The following is a 21,673-nucleotide window of genomic DNA, read 5'->3' on the forward strand; positions in this document are numbered from 1 at the left end:
GTCTCCTAGGCCTGCTCATTAAATCCTCAAGTGGGTGGCTCGTTAAATCCTAAAAGGAAAGGAGGCCCATTTAGTCATTAACATTTGAAAAACCAAAAGCGCCCCCATACTGGTCCCTGCGTGGATCCAGCCCAAGTGCTCCACTGAAATATGTGTTGGTACCTGGCTGTTCACTGCTTGATACCTGTTTTCACGTGTGTGTCAAATCTTGAGATTTGTTTTTACCCAGCCCATATGCAGTTTTGCCTGTGTATGGACTAGGTTAAAAATGGAATAAGGACCTCATGGTTTGACCCAGGGCAAAGAATCTTTTCTGCTTTTCTTTGGAGCAATTTGATTCACGGCCTGGTTAATGAGCCTGTTTCCTGATCTCCATAGCAATACAATAATCTTAAGGATGCAATAATAATATTATATTATAAAGCTATGTTTGTACCCCATCTCACCACAGAGGCCCTTGGTATTCTGCACATGTTAAAACACAGACCTAACAAGCATCATAAAATACACCTGCTAAGCCCTGAATGCACTGGAGCTGTGCCCCCCATGGGCTCCTGTCAAAGCAACTCTCCTTGTGCATTGTTAAAGCATTATGCTAGGTTCACCTGAATTACACTGGGCAGTGGGGTCTCTCTCGGAGAATTCCAGAGCCAGCAGCAGGGAGTGGAATGACGCTCCTCTTGTGCATAGACCAAGCGCTGTAACAGCTCCCAGCCACCCTGCCAGCTCTCTGCATCTCCTCTTTACTGGGAGGCAGATCTGCATCATGTGGACTGCTGGCTACATGCAGCAGAGGAGCAGGCTGACATTTCTGGCACTGGCAAATAGAGAGGAAACGGTTTTCCTTTCCCTTAAGGGCATGCGGATACCAGGTATGTTCCCATCCGATGAATTGAATGCAGCACCTCCAATCAGCACAGATACTGGGCTTCCTTCGGTGTCATTCCTCCCTCCTGTGGACTGGCAATAACAGGAGAAACGACCAGTTTGGTACTTTGTCATTGCTATCGCTTTTTGCTTGCTTTTGCGGTTTGATCTAAGAATCTGGTAATATTTGCGCTTACTTTCTGTGTGGGGGCTGCAGCAAAGCAAGCAGCTGTAACTAGACACGGAACATGGACTAAATGAGAGTAAGGAGAAGAGAGAGAGCAAGTGTAAGTGTGTAGTAACAATAGGTTAGTTCGGGAGCAGGATGTAGATTCGGTCTCTGCTGATCATTTTATTTCTGTAACTTCACCAGGGGAAAGCACATTATTTCTGTGTAAGTGAAACTGAGCAACAGCCCCGGCTGCATGAAATGGTTTGTTAGCTGCTCGCGTTGACCGGTGCTCATTGTTTGTGTTCTCCTAAACTTGAAAGTCTTTGCCTTTGAAATTTGGCTTGTTCACGATATCATTCTGTACGGGAGCAGAGGGCAGTTTAAGTGGAACAGTGGTGACTCTGCACAGTTGAGTTACCTGGGCGAGAATCTGGCTTTGAAACTGTATAGGTTGCATCTTTCTGCAGGGCACCTCCCTTCCCCCCAAAAAACATGTTTAGAGACAGTTGTGGGGGACTGTTTGGGGATTGACTTCATGTCACCCTCTAGATGAATGAAAGGAGGGGGGTGAACCGCTTTTCACATCTGTGAGAAGTGCTTGTGTGCATCTTTATTTTGAGCAGAGAGGGGGGGAAAAAGAGAGAGACTCCTCTCTCTCTTTTTGATTAACCTCACATCTTTTATTATCCTTTGCTTACTGAACCCAGAACTCGGCCGCATGTCTCTGTTCTGCTAAGAAGCAGGTGAGATGTGTGGGTTTGTTATACGCTGGAAGTTGGAATCAGATATTGATAGGCAGCCCTGGAGATCGGATTAATAAGGGCTGAGAAAACGTCATGAATCTTGACACCAAAGATAGGTGACACCCAGAGCTGGTTTGGTTTGGAAAAATCTTGTCAGTTGGGTTTGGGTTTTGCAGTGATTTGGCATTGGTTCAGGATCAGGTCCTTTTCTGTTTGGACCCACAATGTTCAGGGGCCATGTGTGTGCCTAGGAGTTCATGTAAATGGTTCTAATACAGGTCTCTGTCTATTTCAAACAGAGATGGGCAAAAACGAGCGTGGTGTGGTCTTTCTAAACCTTGTCATTCGAGGGTTTTGTAAAACAAACCTGACAACCCAATTCAGTCGTGGGTCCTATGTTTTGTTTTGTTTTTGGACTTCCAAAGTTTGGCAGATTCAGGCCAGTGACCCATCTCCACTTAGCAAGCGATGAGTTTCGATCAGAGTTTTTAAAATGACCGTGGGCCAAATTCATTCCTGGTGTAATATAGACCGACTACAGGGGTCTCACACCAAAGATAGCCTGCTGTGTCTAATTCTTCTGAGTGTTGTCTGTGTTGTGCTAACGTAGCTCAGTGCTCTTGTTCCAGGGAATAAACAGATAACATTGGCAGCCCTGAAACATGTTCATGCTGTAAGTGAATAAATACTACATGGTGATTGCTAGGCATTTTTTCTGGGCAGAGTGCAGGGCAGGCCTTCACAATTTGGGCCACTGTGTTATTGGCTGCGAGTGTGCAGAGACTACTCCCTATCCTACTGACCAATGTTGTCTCGTTGTATCCTTGTGCTCCTCCGTCAGTTTGACTGTACCCATCTGTTTCCTTGTCTTAGACATAGATTGTAAATTCCTTGGGGCGGGGACTGTCTTTTTGTTCTGTGTTTGTGCAGCGTCGAGCACAAGGGGATCCTGCTCCATGACTAGGGGTCCCAGGCAGTAACGCAAATAATAAATAATAATAATATAATCCCGGTGACCTGAACAGGGCAATATACCGGGGCCTAGGGTGTCATAGGTTCATGGTGGCTGTGCTAACATGGATAGGAGAGGTATTTTTGCTCAGATTGCTGCCTCCCATGGAAATACTTATGAGGAAAGGAAGATTCCATAAGTCTCCACCTCAGGGAGCTTTCCTGAGATTGTGGTGTGGAGGGACGGGATTTGACACCTCTTCACTGCGCACAGCGTACAACAGCCGGTGGTTCTATCTCCAGAGCCACAGACCCAAGCTCACTGGACAACAGCAGACCAGAGGAGAATGTAACCAAAGATACTGAGTTGGACACCCTTACTCTAAAGAAAAGTGCCAATGGGTCTTCAATGAGGAGTCAGACCCTCTGTTTTTAATGTCTTATCACATGGATTCTCTCCCACACACCCAGTATAATCTCCATGGAACTCAACGTATCTACTTCAGAGCATCACAATTCCAGGGATTCTCAGTATTTCAGGTGCATTTTAACTCCTCATTAGACCAGAGGTTCTCTATTTGTGGTCAATGGACCAGCTGGGTTCCACGAAGCTCTTACTGGGTGTAGCGGGGTGGTCAGCTGCTCCTGCCCTGAAGGGCTTGAAATCAGCCCTGGGAGAGGGCTGCTGCTAGCTAAAGCAGCCAGCCTCGGCTGATTGGGGAAACAGCCACAGCTGCCACCATGCCCCAGTCAGGGCCCAGCTGGCCTTTATAAGAGGGCAGTGGGATAGGAGGACACAGTCTCTCTCTAGATGTTGAGAGGGAGGGGCCTGGGGTCTGGGAGGGACACGGGGCTCAGCGGCAAGCAGGACACTGGCCGGTGGAGGGTGTTCCAGAGGCTGGAAACATTAATTCCCTGGACAACAAGCAGGAGGCGCCGCAGGGGTGAGTCCCCCCCACCCCTCCACAACGTGGTGGAGAATGCGGGCATAGGCGGTCCGCCCCGATACAGAGGGCAAGGGCAAGGACTGTTGACTGTTGCCTGGAATCTGAGTGAAGGAACTGAAGGTGGAGAAATGAGGGACTACTACTGGAGAGCCTGTGTGGCCCGTCTCGCCGAGCAGCAAGCAAGGCTGCTACAGCTGTTGCGGGGGAGGGCACATAGCTGTCATCGGGGGCCAGCACCTTGGGCTGGAGGCCGGTGCCGGGGCCTAAAGACTGTTTTGCCTGTGGGCGACCGGGGCACTATAAGAGGGAGTGCCCCTATCGGGATGGAGCAAAGAGGCTCTGCCCAGGGCATTGCGGAGAGACTAGAGTGCCCCCTGTGAAGCCAACAGGGGGGATCCAAACTTGTTGGGTCTGTGGGGAGCCAGGGCACAAGAAGAGGGAGTGCCCTCACGGGACTCACAGGGCCAGGCCTAGCCCGCAGGTGGCCCAAGGAATGCACTGTGCTTCCTGTGCCACAAGGGTGGTCAAGTAAGACGGTCTTGCCCCCAGAGAAGGAGGGAGAGGCCAGAGGATCGGGCTTGGTGTGAGACTACCCCAAAGGAGGGGGTGGTGAAGACCAGGGGCCCAGAAGAGAGGGGTTCTGGGGCAGAGAGGCCCCAGCTCAACAGGAGAATCCACGTGGAGGTGAGACAGGCCACGGTGGAGACCCAACCAGAAAGGGAAACCCACCTGAGAGCTAAGCAGGCTACAGTGGGCACCCAAACCCTTCCAGAGGGTGGCCAGTTGCTCCTCATGCTGGTTCATGAGCCTCAGTCTGCCCCAGGGAACAGGGGCTAGATGGTGACTGGCAGTAGCCAAAGACTGAGGCGAGGTGGGGATAGAAGGTGGGGGTTCCCTGGGGCGGTGGGGAGACGCAGGTCTGTGGGGGTGCTGCCAGGGGCACCAGCGTCCAGGAGGGATACCAGCCTGCAGAGGGCACTCCGAAGGCTGGAAATGCTAATTTCCTGGACGACCAGCAGGAGGCGCCACAGGAGTGAGTCCCGCTCCGCCGCACTGGGTCATCTGCACAGTTGGCTGGTCACATGGGACTGCCACCTCCTTGTTTCCACCTGCTAAGCAGCATTGAAAAGTGCTTAAAATACATTTCCATGTGAGCAGTTGCTATAGTCACCATGGGGATGATGTGTAATTATGAAGAGGAGGAGGTGATGGTCCCCGCAATAGCAAATGGAAGAGGATGCAGCTCAGTGGGATAATCTGTCTAGTAGGAGGTGGTCCACACTATGGAAACTAGGAAACGGAGAAGGCATTGTACTGTTGTTTGTTGATTGTCTCTGCCTGTTTGTTTGTCTGTCTGGTCGTTCAGCCTGTAAGCTCTTTGGGGCAGGTGCAATCTTTTGGTTTTAATAGAGTTGAAGTTTCGTAGAGTTTATGGCTAGCCTTGATCTTTAGATTATCTAGTCAAACCCCACGCCCAGCTCAGTGGGCCCTGGCCCTGGTTGGGGCCGTTAAGGTACTACCTGATAAGCATATTAAAACACTTGAGAATCTTTGGCTAAGCCTATTGAGCCTCCCTCTTCATCACACTTAAAGCTGTCCCATGCTAAATGGACACCCAACAGGGATTTTAGGCCTAGCTTTCTTCTCTGATTTTGCCATTTGTCCTCCTGTAGGGAATGCCTGAAGAACGGGACCTTATGACTCCTCCTCAGTCAGCTGATGTCGTGGATGAAAACCTCTCTGCTTCCGACTGCCCCGAGCCCTGGATCGAACCCACTTTCACCCTAGCAGCCAGGGTCCGTGTGATTGTCACCATCTGCTTTTTCTTGATAGCAGCATGCAGCAACTCAGTTGTGTTATATAGCATCATGAGGAAGAGAAGGAAGTCCCATGTCCGGCTGCTGATACTGAGCTTAACAGTGGCAGATTTACTGGTGACCTTCACGGTCATGCCCCTGGATGCTGTGTGGAATGTGACAGTCCAGTGGTACGCCGGGGACCTGCCCTGTAAATTGCTGAACTTCTTCAAGCTCTTTGCCATGTACTCTGCAGCGCTGGTGCTTGTGGTTATCAGCATAGACCGGCACTCAGCCATCCTCCATCCCTTTGCCTTCGCTAATTCCAGTCGACGCAACAGACTCATGTTATATGTTGCTTGGGTCATGAGCCTTCTGCTGGCCTCGCCCCAGGTATGAGCACAATGCCATTGTCAAGCTGGGGTCGCTTCGCACAGGAAGTGTCACACTTCAGAATAGGCAAAAGTGAACAGCCACCTTGGGCTGGGCGAATGGTTTGGGTGATAATCAGTAATCAAGAGAAAAGGATGATCCAATGGTTAGGGCACTAGCTGGTGACTTGGGTTCAATTCCCTCCTTTACCATGGACTTCCTGTGTGACCTTGGGGATGCCGCTCAGTGGCTCTGGGCCTCAGTTCCCCACAATGGGGATAATAGCACTGCCCTGCCTTACAGGGGAGGGTTGTGAGGATAAATCCATTCGAGATTGTGAGGTGCTCAGATACTGCAGTGATGGGGAGCCATCTGCAATACCTAAAACAGACTGACAATGTGCCCATTATTTTCCAAGAGGAATCCAGGTCCTAACTTGTTATTGAATGTTGAGGAGTTCAGACCTGAGATATTCTTGCAGCTGGCACAGATCCCATCTCAGCACAGCTATAGTTGGGAAGAGCCTCCTGGTTTAGTGCCCTATCCCCAACACACAGGGAGGTGTTCAAATCCAGTTAAGGTTCAGGTATGCAGATGTTGAGGTAGATAAAAAGTGGGACTTCTAGGACACTTATGAACAGAGGAGCAGCCATACAGGGTCAGACCAATGGTCCATCTAGCGCAGTATCCTGTCTTCTGCCAGTGGCCAGTTCCACATTCTGCAGCGGGAATGAACAGAACAGGGCAATTATTGAGAAATCCATTCCCTGTCATCCAGTCCCAACATTTATGTTGCCCTTCTCTGTCCTCTTTGCAATTCTAACATAACTTTTTTGAGATGGGGTGACCAGAACTGCACACCAGTATTCCTGTTCGCTTTTTTGACTGCTGCTGCACACTGAGCAGATGTTTTCAGAGAACTAATTTTATGGACGTTAACTCATTCATCGTCTCCAGACCCTAGGGAGAATGGTAATTGTTACAATCTCTATTGTACACTGGGAAAGTGAGACACCGGAAGGTGAGGTAATGGGTCCAGAAGAACTTGCTGCCTGAGCCAGGACTATAACTTGGGAATTTCTGGCTTCCACTCCCATACACCATGCCTGTCTCTTGAACCGCTCCAGGTTCTCCAAAGTCTATGGTCAGTGCATTCTCCAGCTATTAGAGTAACCTGGAACTGAGCCCTTCTTTGCTCACTGCCCCTTTCTCATTGTTCCAGCTTGTGAGGAAGAGTGAGTCAAAGGTGGTGATGCTGTACCATGGCGCTGCCAGAAAATGTCAGTTGAAATTTCGACCGGGCTCAGCTTTGGAGGCAGTAGCGCCTAGAGTCCCTTAGCTTCAGTGGGAATCCATTAACTCTTGAACCCCATTCTTTGCATGGAGATGTGTCAGCTATTGTATTCCATTCACTTAACAACTTCTTAGCAAACGCGCAACTTGACTAAGGTGGCACTGAATTTGATCCGCTGGTTGGATCATTAGCTTCCCTGGCCCAGGCCAGGTACTGATAGGGGGTGCAACGTGAACGCTGATCCATGCCCCCCCATTCACTTAACTGGGAATGTATTTGCTATAGAATTCTATTCTTCCTGTGGTGTGAGCTGATCTGAAGTTACTGAAGCTATGCTGATTCATACCAGCTGAGGCCCTGGCCCCAGATTTCTACAGGGATAAATTTGTTATTGGTAGAACTTTCTTAGTGACCTACCTCGCCTCCACCTTATCTGCGCAAGGAAGGTTCAATACGAGAACTACACACAGGTCAGCTACTGATATAATGGCCAAGCATCCAAAAGATAATCAGATCCATAGCTCAAACTACAGGCCAGATTCTGCTCCGTTATGCACAAATGACCTCATTCATTGGGTTGCACAGATGGGAATGAGAGCAGGATTTGGTCCTGTGGCTTTCGGATTTCATGACGTGCAATGGGGTTGATCAACACAGCAACTGGGGTGCCCTTGTTTAACTCCCTGTGGAGGATGGACTATTTTGCAATGTGCAAATAAACCAAGCCTTTGAGTCAGAGTGAAAAGATAATCACAGAACAACAGGTGGGGTGTTGTCACTTTAACACTAAGCGTACATCTACTGTGTAAAAAAAATCCCTGAGTCTGCTCACATCAGAGCCTGGGTCAGCTGACTCAGGCTTATGGGGCTCACAGTGCGGGGATTAAAATAGCAGTGTAGACATTCCTGCTCGGGCTGGAGCTTAAACTCTGAGGCCCAGCAATGGGGTGGGTCTCAGAGCACAAGCTCCAGCCCAAACGGGAATGTCTATACTGCTGTTTTTAGCCCCGTAACACAAGCCCAAGTCAGTTCACCGGGGCTCTGAGACTCCCTGCCATGGAGTTTTTTTCTGTCGTGTACACGTACCCCCAATGATTGCTGCAGGTAGAGAGCTTCTGTCCCATATTGGTCCCATCAGAACATCTCTTTGCCATGTTCCTCAGCACATCTAGCAAGCCTGAGGAACTCGACTAAGCCCACGGAGCATCCCCAACTGCAGCGCGTACAGTTTCCCAGTCCAGTGTGTGTGGAGATTTGAAAACCCTGCTGGCTTAGATGGTGCTTCTGGCTTTGTCAGTGATGGGCTATTTTGCCAAATATTTCCCCCAGTTGTTACCACTCGCGCTCACAATGGTCGACACTCTAGAACGGCCACATTGCCAGTGACCACCAGCATCTTAAGCCAACGTGTTGGCAAGACCTGCTCATGTCAAGGTTAAACGGCATGGTGCTTAAAATGCCATCGGCTGCCTGCACTAACCCCCCCTCATTGCTACCCCCAGCGGCGCTGAAATGCTGGCAGTAACGGGAGAGAATGTCAGCAAAAATACCCACTGTGACCAGCGCCACAGAGCACTCTTCTAGACAGCCAACGGCATTCTTTCAGTGGGAAGGGGTAGATGTGAACCATGTTATAACTACACTGGGCTGCAACCACCTTGCAAAATGGCTTCAAATGCAATTACTACAGGTGCTGTAGTGTGAACAGGGCCTACAAGCCCAGAGCTAATCAGCTTTCACCCTGCGAGCCCCCACCCCCTTTTGGGGAAGCTAGCCACGCGTCCCCCCCTTCCTTCCGCCTGAGGCCCTGCCTCTATTGCCCCCTCCCTCTGCCAGAGCCCCGAGCATCCCCCACCCCTATGGCCGGAGGAGCCCCAGCTGAACTGCCCTGGGCCGCCGGCTGCCCCCAGTGCCGGCCCCGGCACTGGGCTGCCAGCTGGCCCCAGCCACCTACTGGTATCCGGCCCGAGCTGAGCTCCCGCCGGTTTGGAAGAGAGGGTGGAGCGTGGGCAGGGCCAGGGCCTCGGTTAGGGGAGGCTTAACCTCCCCAGGCCTATTATACCTGCTGCTCCTGTTCTAAATACAGTAGTTTCATCAGTGCAATAGTCAAAAACACCCAGCGGGAAATGTGCAGTAGCGTAACGCTGTCACTAGCTACCTGCATGGTGGAGGAAACCTGCTAGATGATAACCAGACATTACCTCTTTGGGCCCAGGTCCTCAAAGGTATTCAGACACCAAACTCCCATTGAAATCAATTGGAGTTAGGCACTGAACTAGCTTTGAGGAGTTGGGCCTTGGTCTCGCATATCCACAGTATGGTGTGTCTGGACTAGGACGGCTGTAAAATACTTCACCTGTCCTCCTTCCAGTGCGTATTCAGTGTACAAATTTCAGTGCTGCAAGGGCAGTCAGGTTCAGAGACTGAAAACATACAGGGATTGGCATTTTAAAAGGCTAGTATGGAGACTTTTCATTCAAAAGATGCTCCAGCTTCAGACAGTGACAGGAACGTCTGACACTAATGGAGATAAGTGGGGTGTACTGTCAGCCCAGGACAGGAAGCCGCCATCGAGTGAAAATAAATCTTGTGAGCATGAATTCTACAGTGCTCTTGTAGCAGCAGAAAAGAATTCTGAGTTCCCGAGAGAGAGAAATGGCTCTTCACCCAGTTACTGAATCCATCAAATATTGCCTGGCTGGGAACAACAACCTTTAAAATATCCACTCATTGGCTTACGAGCTCAGTGGGGGTTATTTTCTGCTCTTAGGCCAAGTATGTTTTTGATAGTGGAATAATTTTTATCGTGGAGAATAGCGTCATAATACTTAGAAAGGAGAGACAGATCCACCCCAAATCAAGGACTTTATCTCTGATTTATTTGTAAGAACCTGGCTTAAAGAATTAATTGATGTGTTTGCTAGTAGTTGGTTCCATGTTGTCTATTGGCACAAAGTAAGAAATAATTACAATAATGGCTGAGGTTTATGATCGAGGCCTGGAAAAAACCACAACAAGCTTTTAATTCCAACAGAACCCATTTCTCACCAGCTCCAGCCCGAATGTTGCCGTGTCATACTCGTGCATGAGGACTGGACAGTGGAATTGACCATGAACGGACCAGACGATTGCCTGAGATGAGTGATGGGCTGAGTCAGCAAAGAGCGTGTATGATGAAAGTCAATATGCATCCTCATGCTCTGCTGATCAGAGATAGAACAAGACTTAATGTGGGGACAGATTATTCCACATCTGCTACTGCAGGGTTCTAACACCTTCCTCGAAAGCATCTGGTGCTGCCCACTGTCAAAACAGCGTTTTGAACTAGATGGACCTGTGGTCTGACCCAATCCAACAAACCCTATGTAATAAGACTTTCTAAATTCTTTTCAGAGTAACAGCCGTGTTAGTCTGTCTTTGCAAAAAGAAAAGGAGTACTTGTGGCACCTTAGAGACTAACCAATTTATTTGAGCATGAGCTTTATTGCCGGAAGGTGTTCCCAGTAAGCCCAGGAAGGAGATTGTCATTGTGACAGTGCCCCTTTAAGAACGATCTCTGACTAAGTGTTTCATTCTTAATTTCAGCTTTTTCTTTTTCACCTGCACACTGCCCCGGGTGTCAATTTTACCCAGTGTGTGACACATGGAAGTTTCCAAGAGCACTGGGAAGAAATCCTCTACAACATGTTCACCTTCACCACCCTCTATGTCACCCCACTGAGCGTCATGATTGTCTGCTACATCCGCATCATCTGGGAAATCAGCAAGCAACTGAAGATCAACAAGGGTGAGCAGGTTACAGCTATTGAGCATTCAGCATACTTCCATGTGATCTTATTGGTATTGCCGAAACATTGTAATTTTCCCCATCATAGGCATCTCTTGCATTATCAGCATCATTGCCTGACATCTCCAGGCTTAGAAAATGAGAAATAGCAGGTGTGTTTCTGGGGATGGCAAGTCCCCTCTGATGGAAAATAACAGACAGCTAAACAGGGGAGCCTTGTATATTATAATAAGAGAGACTGCACAAATGGTGGAGAGGGGTGCAGAGCATGGAGTCTGCCACCTCTCTCTGCCCACTTCTTCCAGGAGTATCCTGGAGACCTGCTACTGTCTCCTTTAGGCCTGGCAAGAAGAGATGGGGAGGGTGTGCAAGGCCCAGGGCAGCTTCCTCCTCTTTTGACTCCTGCATGGCTGGGTAGGGCCAGGCCTCAATCTAGTCAAGTGACTTTATAGTGATGAAAGACAGCAGGCTTGAAAACGGACATCCTTATTCATCCACCCCTGGGAGAGACCCAACCTGCGCCTTGTGCATGGCCATATGTCCCAGTGAAGCACACCCCAATACAGAGAGCCACTTCAGCCCTGTGGTAACTCAATTCAGCTGCAGTTTGGGCTTAATCCAATGCTCATGGAAGTCAATGGAAATGCCCCCACTGACTCCAGTGGTCTTTGGATCAGGCCTAAGCCTTGAAGTCAAACTCTTACTGACTTTGACGGAGGCTGGGCTGTGAATGTTGGTCTCTTCCTGGTTGTATGCTATTGTGTTGTATACAATTATCCCTTTGACTCTTCCCGGCAGGTCTAGCAAGAAGCAAAAACAACCACATCTCCAAGGCGCGAATGAAGACCCTGAAGATGACCATTGTGATAGTTGCCTCCTTCATTATCTGCTGGACCCCATATTACCTCCTGGGCCTGTGGTACTGGTTCCAGCCAGACATGATTCAAAGCATGCCGGAGTACATCAACCACAGTCTCTTTCTCTTTGGCTTGCTACACACGTGCACCGATCCTATCATTTACGGACTCTACACTCCTTCCTTCCGAGAGGATATGAAGGCGTGCCTTAGAGGAATAGAAACAGTAATTACAGGGCAGGAGAGAAACAAACTGATGTCCAGTTCTGAGATGAACATAAAGGACTACATTATAAATGGCGGAGCAGCTTCGGGCGCTTCCAACGGCACAATCATCCACACGGTCTGCTAAAGAAAAGCATCCGGCAGGAGAAAAGGAACTCTGTGTTCTTGATCACAATGCCTGATCAGGGGCATTGTGTTGGCCAGTAGCTCCTATTACGGTGACTGCCTGGGAAGTACAGTACTAATGCTGGCATGTCGTTCAGTCACCCGCCCCTCCTGAATTAGGTTTGAATGGAACAGTCACCAGAAATTAGTAACTTCTGCGGCTTCTGCCGCACTCATGCTGAGTATCACCGTGCTCTCCAAGGGGTCCCATTGATTCCCCCTTATTCCAGGCCTGGGCCCTTGTGCTCTGCTTCCGAGGACCCCTTGGGACCATGGGAGAGACTCAGAGAGGGGCTGGTGTCCTGCTACTCCACCAGCTCTGTAGAAGTCTTTTGCACATATCCTGTTCCCCACGGGCTGGTTCCACCCCCTTTATAGCCTTTTCATGCTGCTCTTGAGCCAGGTGCAACCTACTGTGATGGATTCTAGAATTCAGTATCTGCCAGCCCCCTGCTGCCAACCACTGGTTTTCTGGAAATATACGTTGACTTCTAAAAAATATAGAGGAACGGCCAGATTGGCAAAAGAGCATCCTCTCCTTTTTGCCTTGGTGGGATCATTCATGGGGCTAACAGTACTCAGCTGCGGAGGTGTTTGCAGAACAGGCTCACGGGCCGGGCGGTTCTCACGGTGACTTCCATGACAAAAATGAGACGTTTCAGGTTTTGTCATACAAAGACTTGGTCTTGTCTTCCCGGCCAGCCTGCTCCTGACATCACCTCCTCCGTGAACTTCTACTCAGCTGTCCCGTATTAAAAGCTACTCACATGACTCAGTATGTACCAGGCACCAGCCCTAATTCTTCCACTGTCATTCCTGTGACTGTTTTGAATCCCTGGAAAGGGAGCTTGTGCTTGTTTGGTACTTTCTGATATATGTAAGGTGGAAATAAACGGTCAGTGGATTGTTCATGGGAAACCCTTAGCTGTGTCCATGCCATGCACTGGCACCGGGAACTCTGAGTTACGTTTGCCTTTTAATTGACATGATTACAAATCAGATATGCCAATGTGGGTATTTTAATAGCTTGTGGACATATGGTTTCCTGCCTGATCAGTGCAGAGTACCAATGTAGTTCATCCCTGTTTAACCTTAATACAGCGGAAGCCATAATATGCCCTCACATTTGGGCCCAGTGACGCAGAAGGTTCCTGGAGCTTAAACTCCTCTTCTGGCCAAATCTGGCATTCCCTCCAGAAGCAAAACTCCCTGAGGTGGGAGTTTGGTCTGGGCAAAGACTGAAGGATCAGCCCCTGGTTGTTTAGTTGTTGTCCGCATTAAAGGATACGGTAATCAAGAAAAGAGAGACACAACCCCCTCATTGAAAGTCTGTGTCAAAAACCCAGTCCAAACTCTTCCTTCTGCAGCCCTAGGCGGTCACAAAGTGGGGATTGCCACCTTGGCTTTACAGAGAGCTCCGCCGTCTACACTTGCAGTTTAACTAGTTTAAGACAAAGGCTGCTGTGGCCGTTGATTAGCTGTGTCGAAGGCAGCACCCCCCAGGAGATTCAAAGTAGACCAAGACAGGAAGAGCTGCGCCCTTAGCCATTCTGGGGAATGAATAGCTTCACCTCCCACAGCCCCATATTTTGCTGCCTTGGTGTAAATTTTTTAACTGTGACCCTAGAAATGGAGGTTGATGATTCGCAAGCTAATGGGCTTCAGACTAGGGCTGTCGATTAATCGCCGTTAACTCACACGATTAACTCAAAAAAATTAATCATGATTAAAAAAATTAATTGCGATTAATCACAGTTTTAATTGCCCTGTTAAACAATAGACCACCGACTGAACCTTATTAAAATTTTGAATGTTTTTGTACATTTTCATATTATTGTATTCTGTGTTGTAATTGGACTGTAAAAAAGTGTATATTATTTTTGATTACAAATATTTGCACTGGAAAAATGATAAACAAAAGAAATAGTATTTTTCAATTCACCTCATACAAGAACTGTAGTGCAATCTCTGTCGTGAGCGTAATTTACAAACGTAGATTTTTTTTTTGTTACATAACTGCACTCAAAAACAAAACAATGTAAAACTTCAGAGGCTACAACTCCACTCAGTCCTACTTCTTGTTCAGCCAATCGCTAAGACAAACAAGTTGGTTTACATTTACAGGAGATAATGCTACTTTCATCTTATTTACAATGTCATCAGAAAGTGAGAACAGGCATTTGCATTGCACTTTTGTAGCTGGCATTCATTGAATAATAGAAGAGTAGGGTTGGCAGAGACCTCAGGAGGTCATCTAGTTCAACCCCCTGCAAATGGAATCATGTCTGGGAAGTGGTTCGAGCACACCTGTTCTCTAACCTAGTTGCAAACATTGTTTCCATGTGTAGTGTAGGCTGAACCTTGACGGTGGTTTGTCAGTTGTTTGAAGTCTTGGTCGGATCAGGCTTTGAGACAGCCTAAGAAACACTTCTACAGTCCAGTCTACCATGCAAACTGGAATCACATCCAAACCAGAAACAAACCTAGATTCACTCCGCTCCTGGGCCTCTCTCCAGTCTCACATTTTCTGTGCTTATGTCAATTACAAGTAAAACTCTAGCACATTGTGGGCACTTTCGCAGCCCCTTGGTGCCATCTGCCAGGCCGGGCTTTCAATAGGGAAGGATGCTGGCAGCTGATCGAGAGCACACCCGACCACAGATTGCTTGTTTGTACAGACCAAATGTTCAGCATAAACCCCCCCTCCCCCCATTAGGTTTGGAATGAGAAATAAATGAGTTTTGCAGGGTTTTGTTTCATTCTCATCATAATACTTTGAACCTTATAGGGTAAAGACACAGTAAATGGACACAGCTAATAGTATTGAGCGCCTCTGTCATGCTTTTCATTCATAGATCTCAAAGAGCTTTGCAAAGGCAGATACATTTCAGTAGCCCTATTTTAAAGGGGAGGAAACTGAAAGTCACTTTGCACAATGTCCTACAGCAGAGCTGTGGATAAAGCCCAGGACTTCTAGTCCAGTGTCCTAACCTGTAGCCCACACACATGGATGTTACTTTGTACACTCCACGGGCTGAGTATCTTTTCATGTTGATAGAATCCCTAGTGGCTCCCATCTTCTCATTGCTAGCACCTTCGATTACCAACAGTGAAGAGTAAACATCCCCCCAGCAGATTGCAAGAGTGCTTCTGCTAGAAATCTGCCACAGATTCAAGGTCCCACCCCTTGCTATTTCTAATGCACTGATACTTCTGCAGCCCCTTCTGTCCATGGCTCTCAACATGCTTTATAAGTGTTACAGTTACAGGGCAAATCCTGGACCTCAGCATCAGTGGTTTGGCTGTTGTTTGGGTACCACCAGGAGAAGGAACCCTCAGACCAGAAGGGAGTTAATGCAGGGTGTGTCGATCAGCTGCTATTGGGATCTGGAGGAAGACAGGCTGGCTGATCTCAATTGTGACGTGTTCAGGGCTCAGGCAGAATAAGCTTTCATTCAGTAGTGTGTGAGGGTGGGTGGGTGCAGAGCCACAATCAGGCATATTTGCGCCCCCTAGAAGCGATGCAGAGTCCTGTGCCCCCGCGACCAGATTTCTGCCTTCCATTTAGCACAGAGGTTTGGGCACGCCCCACAATTTGAAAACCACTGTGCTAAATGGAAGACAGAAATTTGGGGGTGGGGGCCATGACTGCCCCCACATGCTGCCCCATTTTTCTGCCCCCACGGCCTTGTGCCTTGGGCAGCTGCCCCGCTCTCCCCACCCCGCTTATGGCCCTGGGTGAGTGTGTAGGGGAAGCAGGAGGTGTGGCCAGATCAGACGTCACTGGCTGATAATGACAGGGTAGGAGCTGGGACAGCCGTGTAGCCTACATCAGGGCAATTGCAATGAACTCTCATGCTTTTACTTCTCTTTTACTGTCAAGCGCCCTCTGGTCTGTGCTAAGAATGCAGATTTCCAAATTTAAAAGAAAGGGCCTGATCCTGCACTCTTTATTCAGGCAAAATTCCCATTGATTCAGACAAAGGAATCAGTGGGAATTAGACCTGACTTTGGTGTAAAAGATGCCCGATGAGACCTTAATATCCCAATCAAATGAAAGGTACTGAACATTGCTGTTTGGACATCATGGGAGCATAGGGTGACCAGATTTTATATGGCTATGTCCAGATTTTATAGGGACAGTCCCGATTTTTGGGTCTTTTTCTTATATAGGCTCCTATTACCCCCCCACCCCCGTCCCAATTTTTCATATTTGCTGTCTGGTCACCCTATGACCAGATGACTCCATGTCACTCAGTCATCCACATGTAGGTCTGACATCTTTACTCCACTTTTATTTATCCCTTACTTGAGTTCCCATTGGATTTAGCCTCAGCTGGAGTTTGCCTGAGGGAAGGATCTTGGGCTCTGGCCCATCAAGTCTATTCCTCAACAGGATTCCTTTCTCTCTGCATGTGAGATCAGCCCCAGCTCTGCACGTCTCATAGCCAGAGACTTCCAAAAGGGGAAAGATTCTCACTCCCTCTGATCCACTTCTACTGCAGTGCTTCTGGAAAGTCCCATCAGTCGGCGTTTTGTGGGGGGCAAGGGGGCATAGGTTGGGAAAGATTTACCGCACGTGTCTGTGGAGACACAGAGGGTGATAGACAGCATCTGCGTTTGACTTCCCCCTGTGCCAGCAAGTTAAACAATAACACTCTGCACTGGTACGTGTATCCAGCAACCCCTACATACATTCCCATGCCTCACACCCCTGCCTCACACCCACATTTGCTAGATGGGTAAACTGAGGCACAGATCATTGCTGGTGGTAATTCGGAGGGTGAGAACTAAGCCTAAACACCTTTTTAAAGCCCAGCTTAAACCTGTTTTGAGGATCTAAGAAAGTGAGAAGAGGGTCAGATGGGCGGAGCAGAGGAAAAGAGAAAAGGGGAGAGCGAAAAATATTTTTTTCCAAAAGGAAGAGAAAACAGTTAAAAGGTAAGAGTTGAGAGGCAGGAGGAGAGGACAGAAAATGGAGAGATGGGAGGAGAAGCAATGAGATCACAGACAATCCTTCCAGGATTATTTAATGTGTTGAGAGAGGGAGGGCTCCTAGTGATTGTTCTAACAATGCTGGTGTCACCTGTTGGCATAAAGAAGGAACTGAATCAACTGCTTGGTAATTTGCATAGGCTGGGTAGTCAAGTGGTTGCTGTGTTTTGGTGAAAGTGGGTTTGTTCAGCATTAAAAATGTTCGGAAGGGGGTTATTTGTATTTGGTCTGATCTAGGCAACGTTCTGGAGAGGTGGTTTTGTTGCCCAGCATAATCACCCTTACTGGAAGGCCTTTAGGGCATGGACCCCTTTGTACAAACGTGCTAGGGCTATTATCGGAACTAACTTTTAGAGAAGATGAGTTCAGCTGACTGTGTTCTAATAGCAGTCGGAATGCTGTTTGGAGCAGAGTCTGGATCAAAGCTAGGATTGGATTGGATAGAAGGAGACAAACCAGATCAGAAATTGTGAGTAGACCTATCTAGGAAATTGTATCTCCATCTCTGAGAGTTTTTGACATCTTGATGAATTTTCCTACTCTAAACTGGGATGAGAGCTTGAAATCTTGATCTTTTTCATTGGCTAAAATACAAATATAGGTTTTGGGCTAACAAAAATGTTTTGTTGTGATTTCAACCTCTTCTTAATTACATTCACTGGCTTAAATTTTGAAACAAAATTTTGAAACAAAAATGGTTTGGAACCAGAATTTTTCTTTTTTAAAAAAACAAACCTTCAAAACTTTTTTTTTCCTTCAAAATTTCTTCACGTCAAAAAATTTTGTCAAAAATCAACCTTTTCCCAGGAGAAGTTTTGCTTTTGGTGACTCGGCATTCTCTGATGGGAAAAAATGTTTTGTCAAAAAATTCCTGACTAGCTCTGTGCGTTTGTGGGGAAGCTAGAAGCCTCCCTTCAGACCAGCACCACAGTAATCAGATGCACATGCTGTGTCTTAGCCTGGGGGGCTCCCAATCTGTTCTGGTTCCCCCCTCCACAAATGGACAGCTGCATGTGTTGTAAGGGGCTTGCCTAACTCCCTAGTACTAGCTAGTGCTTTCGTTGGCAAGGCCATTGCTCTCCCTAGGGGCTGCTTAGCACAGAATTCCCCTTTACATCTGTGTTTCTCTGTTAGGAAAGAGGGAGATGGCACCTCCAGGTTGATTATTTCTGGGCAATGGGGCAAATGTGTGTTTCAGGCTGATTGTAGGCTGGGGGTAAGAGACATATGAAGTAACTTGTTTCCCCATATTGAGCCCAGAGTAGCATTAAAGTCCCTCCACGCTAGATGTGCGGCCTAATAGGAATTTTGATTACAGCTCAGAGAGCGCTGCCTGGTTTGTAGGGATTAATCTGAGACTTTTACACTGCTCCCAAACGCCAATGAGACATCATTAATGTTTCATTTTCCTCACTTGTTCTTTTAAAGGTTAATTAAGCACTGCTAACGGGGAGCGGAGCTAACGACTCTCACGCTGTCCTGACTTGACCTATGCAAACAGGAACAGCTTCAAAGTGGCAGGAGCTATTTTTGCTCTGAGGTGATGATATTCATGAGACTCTCATGTAGTCCAGCCATTTAAATCACTGTGGGCACATAAAGGCCGTTAAGTCTGGTTTTCTGACAGGGAGAGAAGTATCAGTTACCTCCTGCCTGAAAGGAACATCTCCAAGGTATGTCACTTCCTGGGGATCAACCTGAACTCCAAAGACCTTAAGAGCATCATTTTCAGTATAGATACAGAACTCCTTAAATATGATCTTTACGTACATTTTATAATGATCATGATGACCGGTGGGCAACTGGCTCTTGGTAGAGACCTCATATGCCACTCTATGGTGAACTGTTATGCAGCTATCCAACCCAAGGAATCTCTGTAATATCGTAGGCTCCCCCTGTGCCCTCTGCCAGTTGACACCAAGGGCTCCGTAGGTGTCACACCCGCCCAGAGCCCTCTGTCTTGTTCCTTTTCTAAAAGGCTGACGTTTAGAGTGGGTGGTCTGTAAAACTCTTAAGCAAACCATACCCCAGTAGGGAAGCTCATTCTCCTTCACCACCCATTGATGAAATTGGCAGACATCTACTTGCGTGCAGGACATGTGAAATCTGCTGCAGGATGAATATGCGGCGGTATCATAAAGAAAGGGAAAAGCTTATGAACGGATGGCTTGATCCAGAAACATGAGCTTTATTGTGGGAGCAACAAAGGTTGGGACTTGAGAGCCTGCCAGCTCTCTGTCTCGGCTGGTTCTTACACAGAACGTATTTTAACATGTCATGGAATAACTAACGCCGAGTTTGCAAGCTGCTGTGGGAGGCGATCTAGGAAAACAAGGAAAGACAGTTCAGGAGGTTGGCGCCTTTGGAATGAAATGTGGAGCCTTTCACATGGACGTCCTTGGCTCAGATGTAAGGCAGGCTGGAAGCTAGTGACGGAAAGTTGTTGCTCTCTGGCTTTTTGGTAGCAATTAAACCAGTTGTCTCTAGGAAACCGCTTCTACGTTCCCATTTTCTGTCCCCATAGCACAATTAATCAGGCTACATTTGGGCTGGCTTTGCAGCTCGGGGACCTTCCCTGGTTGAGCCAGTCTATAAAGTGGTGTAAGTGAGACAGATTCCTGGCACGTATTTAGAAACAGCTGCACGTGGCATTTCACTGAGATGGTGGATCAGGCTGATGAATGTACAGAGATGTTTGTTTGTAACCTTTTATTAGGAAGCAAGATAGCGGGACCGAGAATGTGTGTTCTAACAGAGCCAGCTAAGATGGAACTTCTATTTTCTTTCAGGCTTTGATTTTCATTTAATCAAAGAAAGGCATAGATCAGATTTTGGAAGCTTATTCTTCTGCTCAGCATTTTGCCTCCTGGACTTGTTTATTATATATTAACTTGTCAACACCTTTAATATGTGTCTTCTCTACCTCCTGTCTTCTTGTTCTTGCACTGAGTCCTTGGCATCAGTCCTCTCTTATTGAGAGAGAGTTTTGTTTCATATTTTCACTTGAAGCACGACTTTTGTTTTATTGCACAGCTAATATTACAAGCTTCCTGTTTTATCTTGACAAGTCATTCCCAGGAGATAGCATGGGCAGTGAATCGCTTGCGTCTTCCATTCATGTAGAAGTTTAGTGAGTAAGACCAGCAGTAGCAGGAGTGAGTTATTATACAATACGACAAATACGTTGCATTCATTGACATTGGGGGTCTTCCCATTGACTTCAGAGGGCGCTGGATCTGACAGAACGTTCATGGATGTCAGTTAAAAGATCACTGTTCAATGAAGGGCTGCAGAATTAAGTCCTTCGTTAATATAATTCTCCGTGCCAAGCCTGTCAAAATGAAAGAGAAATATCACTAATAGCTACAGAACTTCCTTGTTTGGGTGAAAATGTTTCCATAATTACAATAAAATGTTGGTTTTTAAAAGAACAGAAACACCCCCACCCCGATATTAGAGGTTAACCGTATCAAGGAATTGTTTTTTAGTCTAGATAGCCACCGGGGTTAAAAGGTTGCTCTTCCACGTGCTTCTACCTTGTTTTATTTTGTTTTGCCCACACAGGCAGGGAGAACATGTGTTTTAGGGCTGCAAGCCTGTTTCAAAGCCATGGGTCATTGTGGATACCTTTGCAGTGTGAGCCCTGGCTAATCCAAGTGTATTTTATTGTTATCCTTCAGCATTACATGAGGGGATTTTTTTTAAAAAAAACCATTAGCCTTCACAACATACAAGATCTTTAAAAAGGGAAGAGATACTGTCAAAAGATCTTTAAAAAGGGGAGAGAGACATTTTTGACAGTATCCCCACGACTGGGAGTATAATATACGAACATACACTGGAAGGCTGCCTGGCTCCTCTCTCAAGCCTAGGTCAAGCAACCAGTTAGGAAGGGGGCAAGGAGGGTGGTGGTAAAAGAAACACTAAAAGCCAAAGAAAAGCCTGGCCTTGGCAACAAAACAACCTCACTCCGTACCCCTTCTATAGGATACAAAAGAGGTGGTACCAAGCCCCCAGACTCATGACCCTCCAAAACAGAGCATGACCATAAATGGTAAGGGATGGAACCAGGAGCATGCAGTGCAGGTATAATTATGCTGCTGAGGATTGGGGGAACGGGGACACGGGTAAAGGCTCTGCGGCGTCAGAGCTATGCATATTCTTGCTTGAAACTAACCCCAATAAACATCGCATTGCCTGAACTTCAGACTTCTCATCTTCTGCTTTCTGTCTGTGTGACAAGAACCTGGGGAGGGGTGAAGGGAAAGCCCCCTAACATGTAGGTTTGGGTCAGCAGGAGTCTGGTTAAACCCTTAGCAAAATTCCTGCATTTTAGGTGCTCAGATGAACCTGTTCCCCTTTGACTTTCCTTCGGATTCTTGCAGTCTGCTGGAGGTCACTGGTCATGATGTCTTGCACTCCTAACAGAGGTTTGAGCTGCTCACTCACACCCTTAGGAACCCCTTCAAGTGCTCCAGTTATTGCTGGGGTCATCTTTGTTCC

At 47.5% G+C, this 21,673-nt stretch overlaps 1 protein-coding gene across 2 annotated transcripts; it reads left to right on the forward strand.

The window, feature by feature from the left end:
• The first annotated feature begins 767 nt into the window (after positions 1 to 767).
• On the forward strand, positions 768 to 14,027 carry LOC140917967 (gonadotropin-releasing hormone II receptor). Of its 2 annotated transcripts, none has more exons than XM_073361496.2 (4): positions 768 to 872; positions 5,354 to 5,869; positions 10,728 to 10,929; positions 11,728 to 14,027. In XM_073361496.2, the coding sequence occupies exons 2-4, from the start codon at positions 5,357 to 5,359 to the stop codon at positions 12,135 to 12,137; spliced, it is 1,125 nt and encodes a 374-aa protein (XP_073217597.1). In that variant the 5' UTR covers positions 768 to 872; positions 5,354 to 5,356; the 3' UTR covers positions 12,138 to 14,027. The 2 variants fall into 2 exon arrangements, with proteins under 2 accessions (XP_073217597.1, XP_073217598.1); XM_073361497.2 differs by lacking the exon at positions 768 to 872 and adding an exon at positions 897 to 990.
• The last annotated feature ends 7,646 nt before the right edge of the window (positions 14,028 to 21,673 follow it).

Source organism: Lepidochelys kempii, chromosome 10 (genome assembly GCF_965140285.1).
Source record: "Lepidochelys kempii isolate rLepKem1 chromosome 10, rLepKem1.hap1, whole genome shotgun sequence".
NCBI classification, from domain to species: domain Eukaryota; kingdom Metazoa; phylum Chordata; order Testudines; family Cheloniidae; genus Lepidochelys; species Lepidochelys kempii.

Bases quoted from the DNA above. Each gene is read 5' to 3' on its own strand.
- LOC140917967 (XM_073361496.2), top strand. From the start codon at position 5,357: ATGCCTGAAGAACGGGACCTTATGACTCCTCCTCAGTCAGCTGATGTC. The intron at 5,870-10,727 runs GTATGAGCACAA...TCTTAATTTCAG, and splicing joins TTCTGCTGGCCTCGCCCCAG to CTTTTTCTTTTTCACCTGCA. The intron at 10,930-11,727 runs GTGAGCAGGTTA...TCTTCCCGGCAG, and splicing joins GCAACTGAAGATCAACAAGG to GTCTAGCAAGAAGCAAAAAC.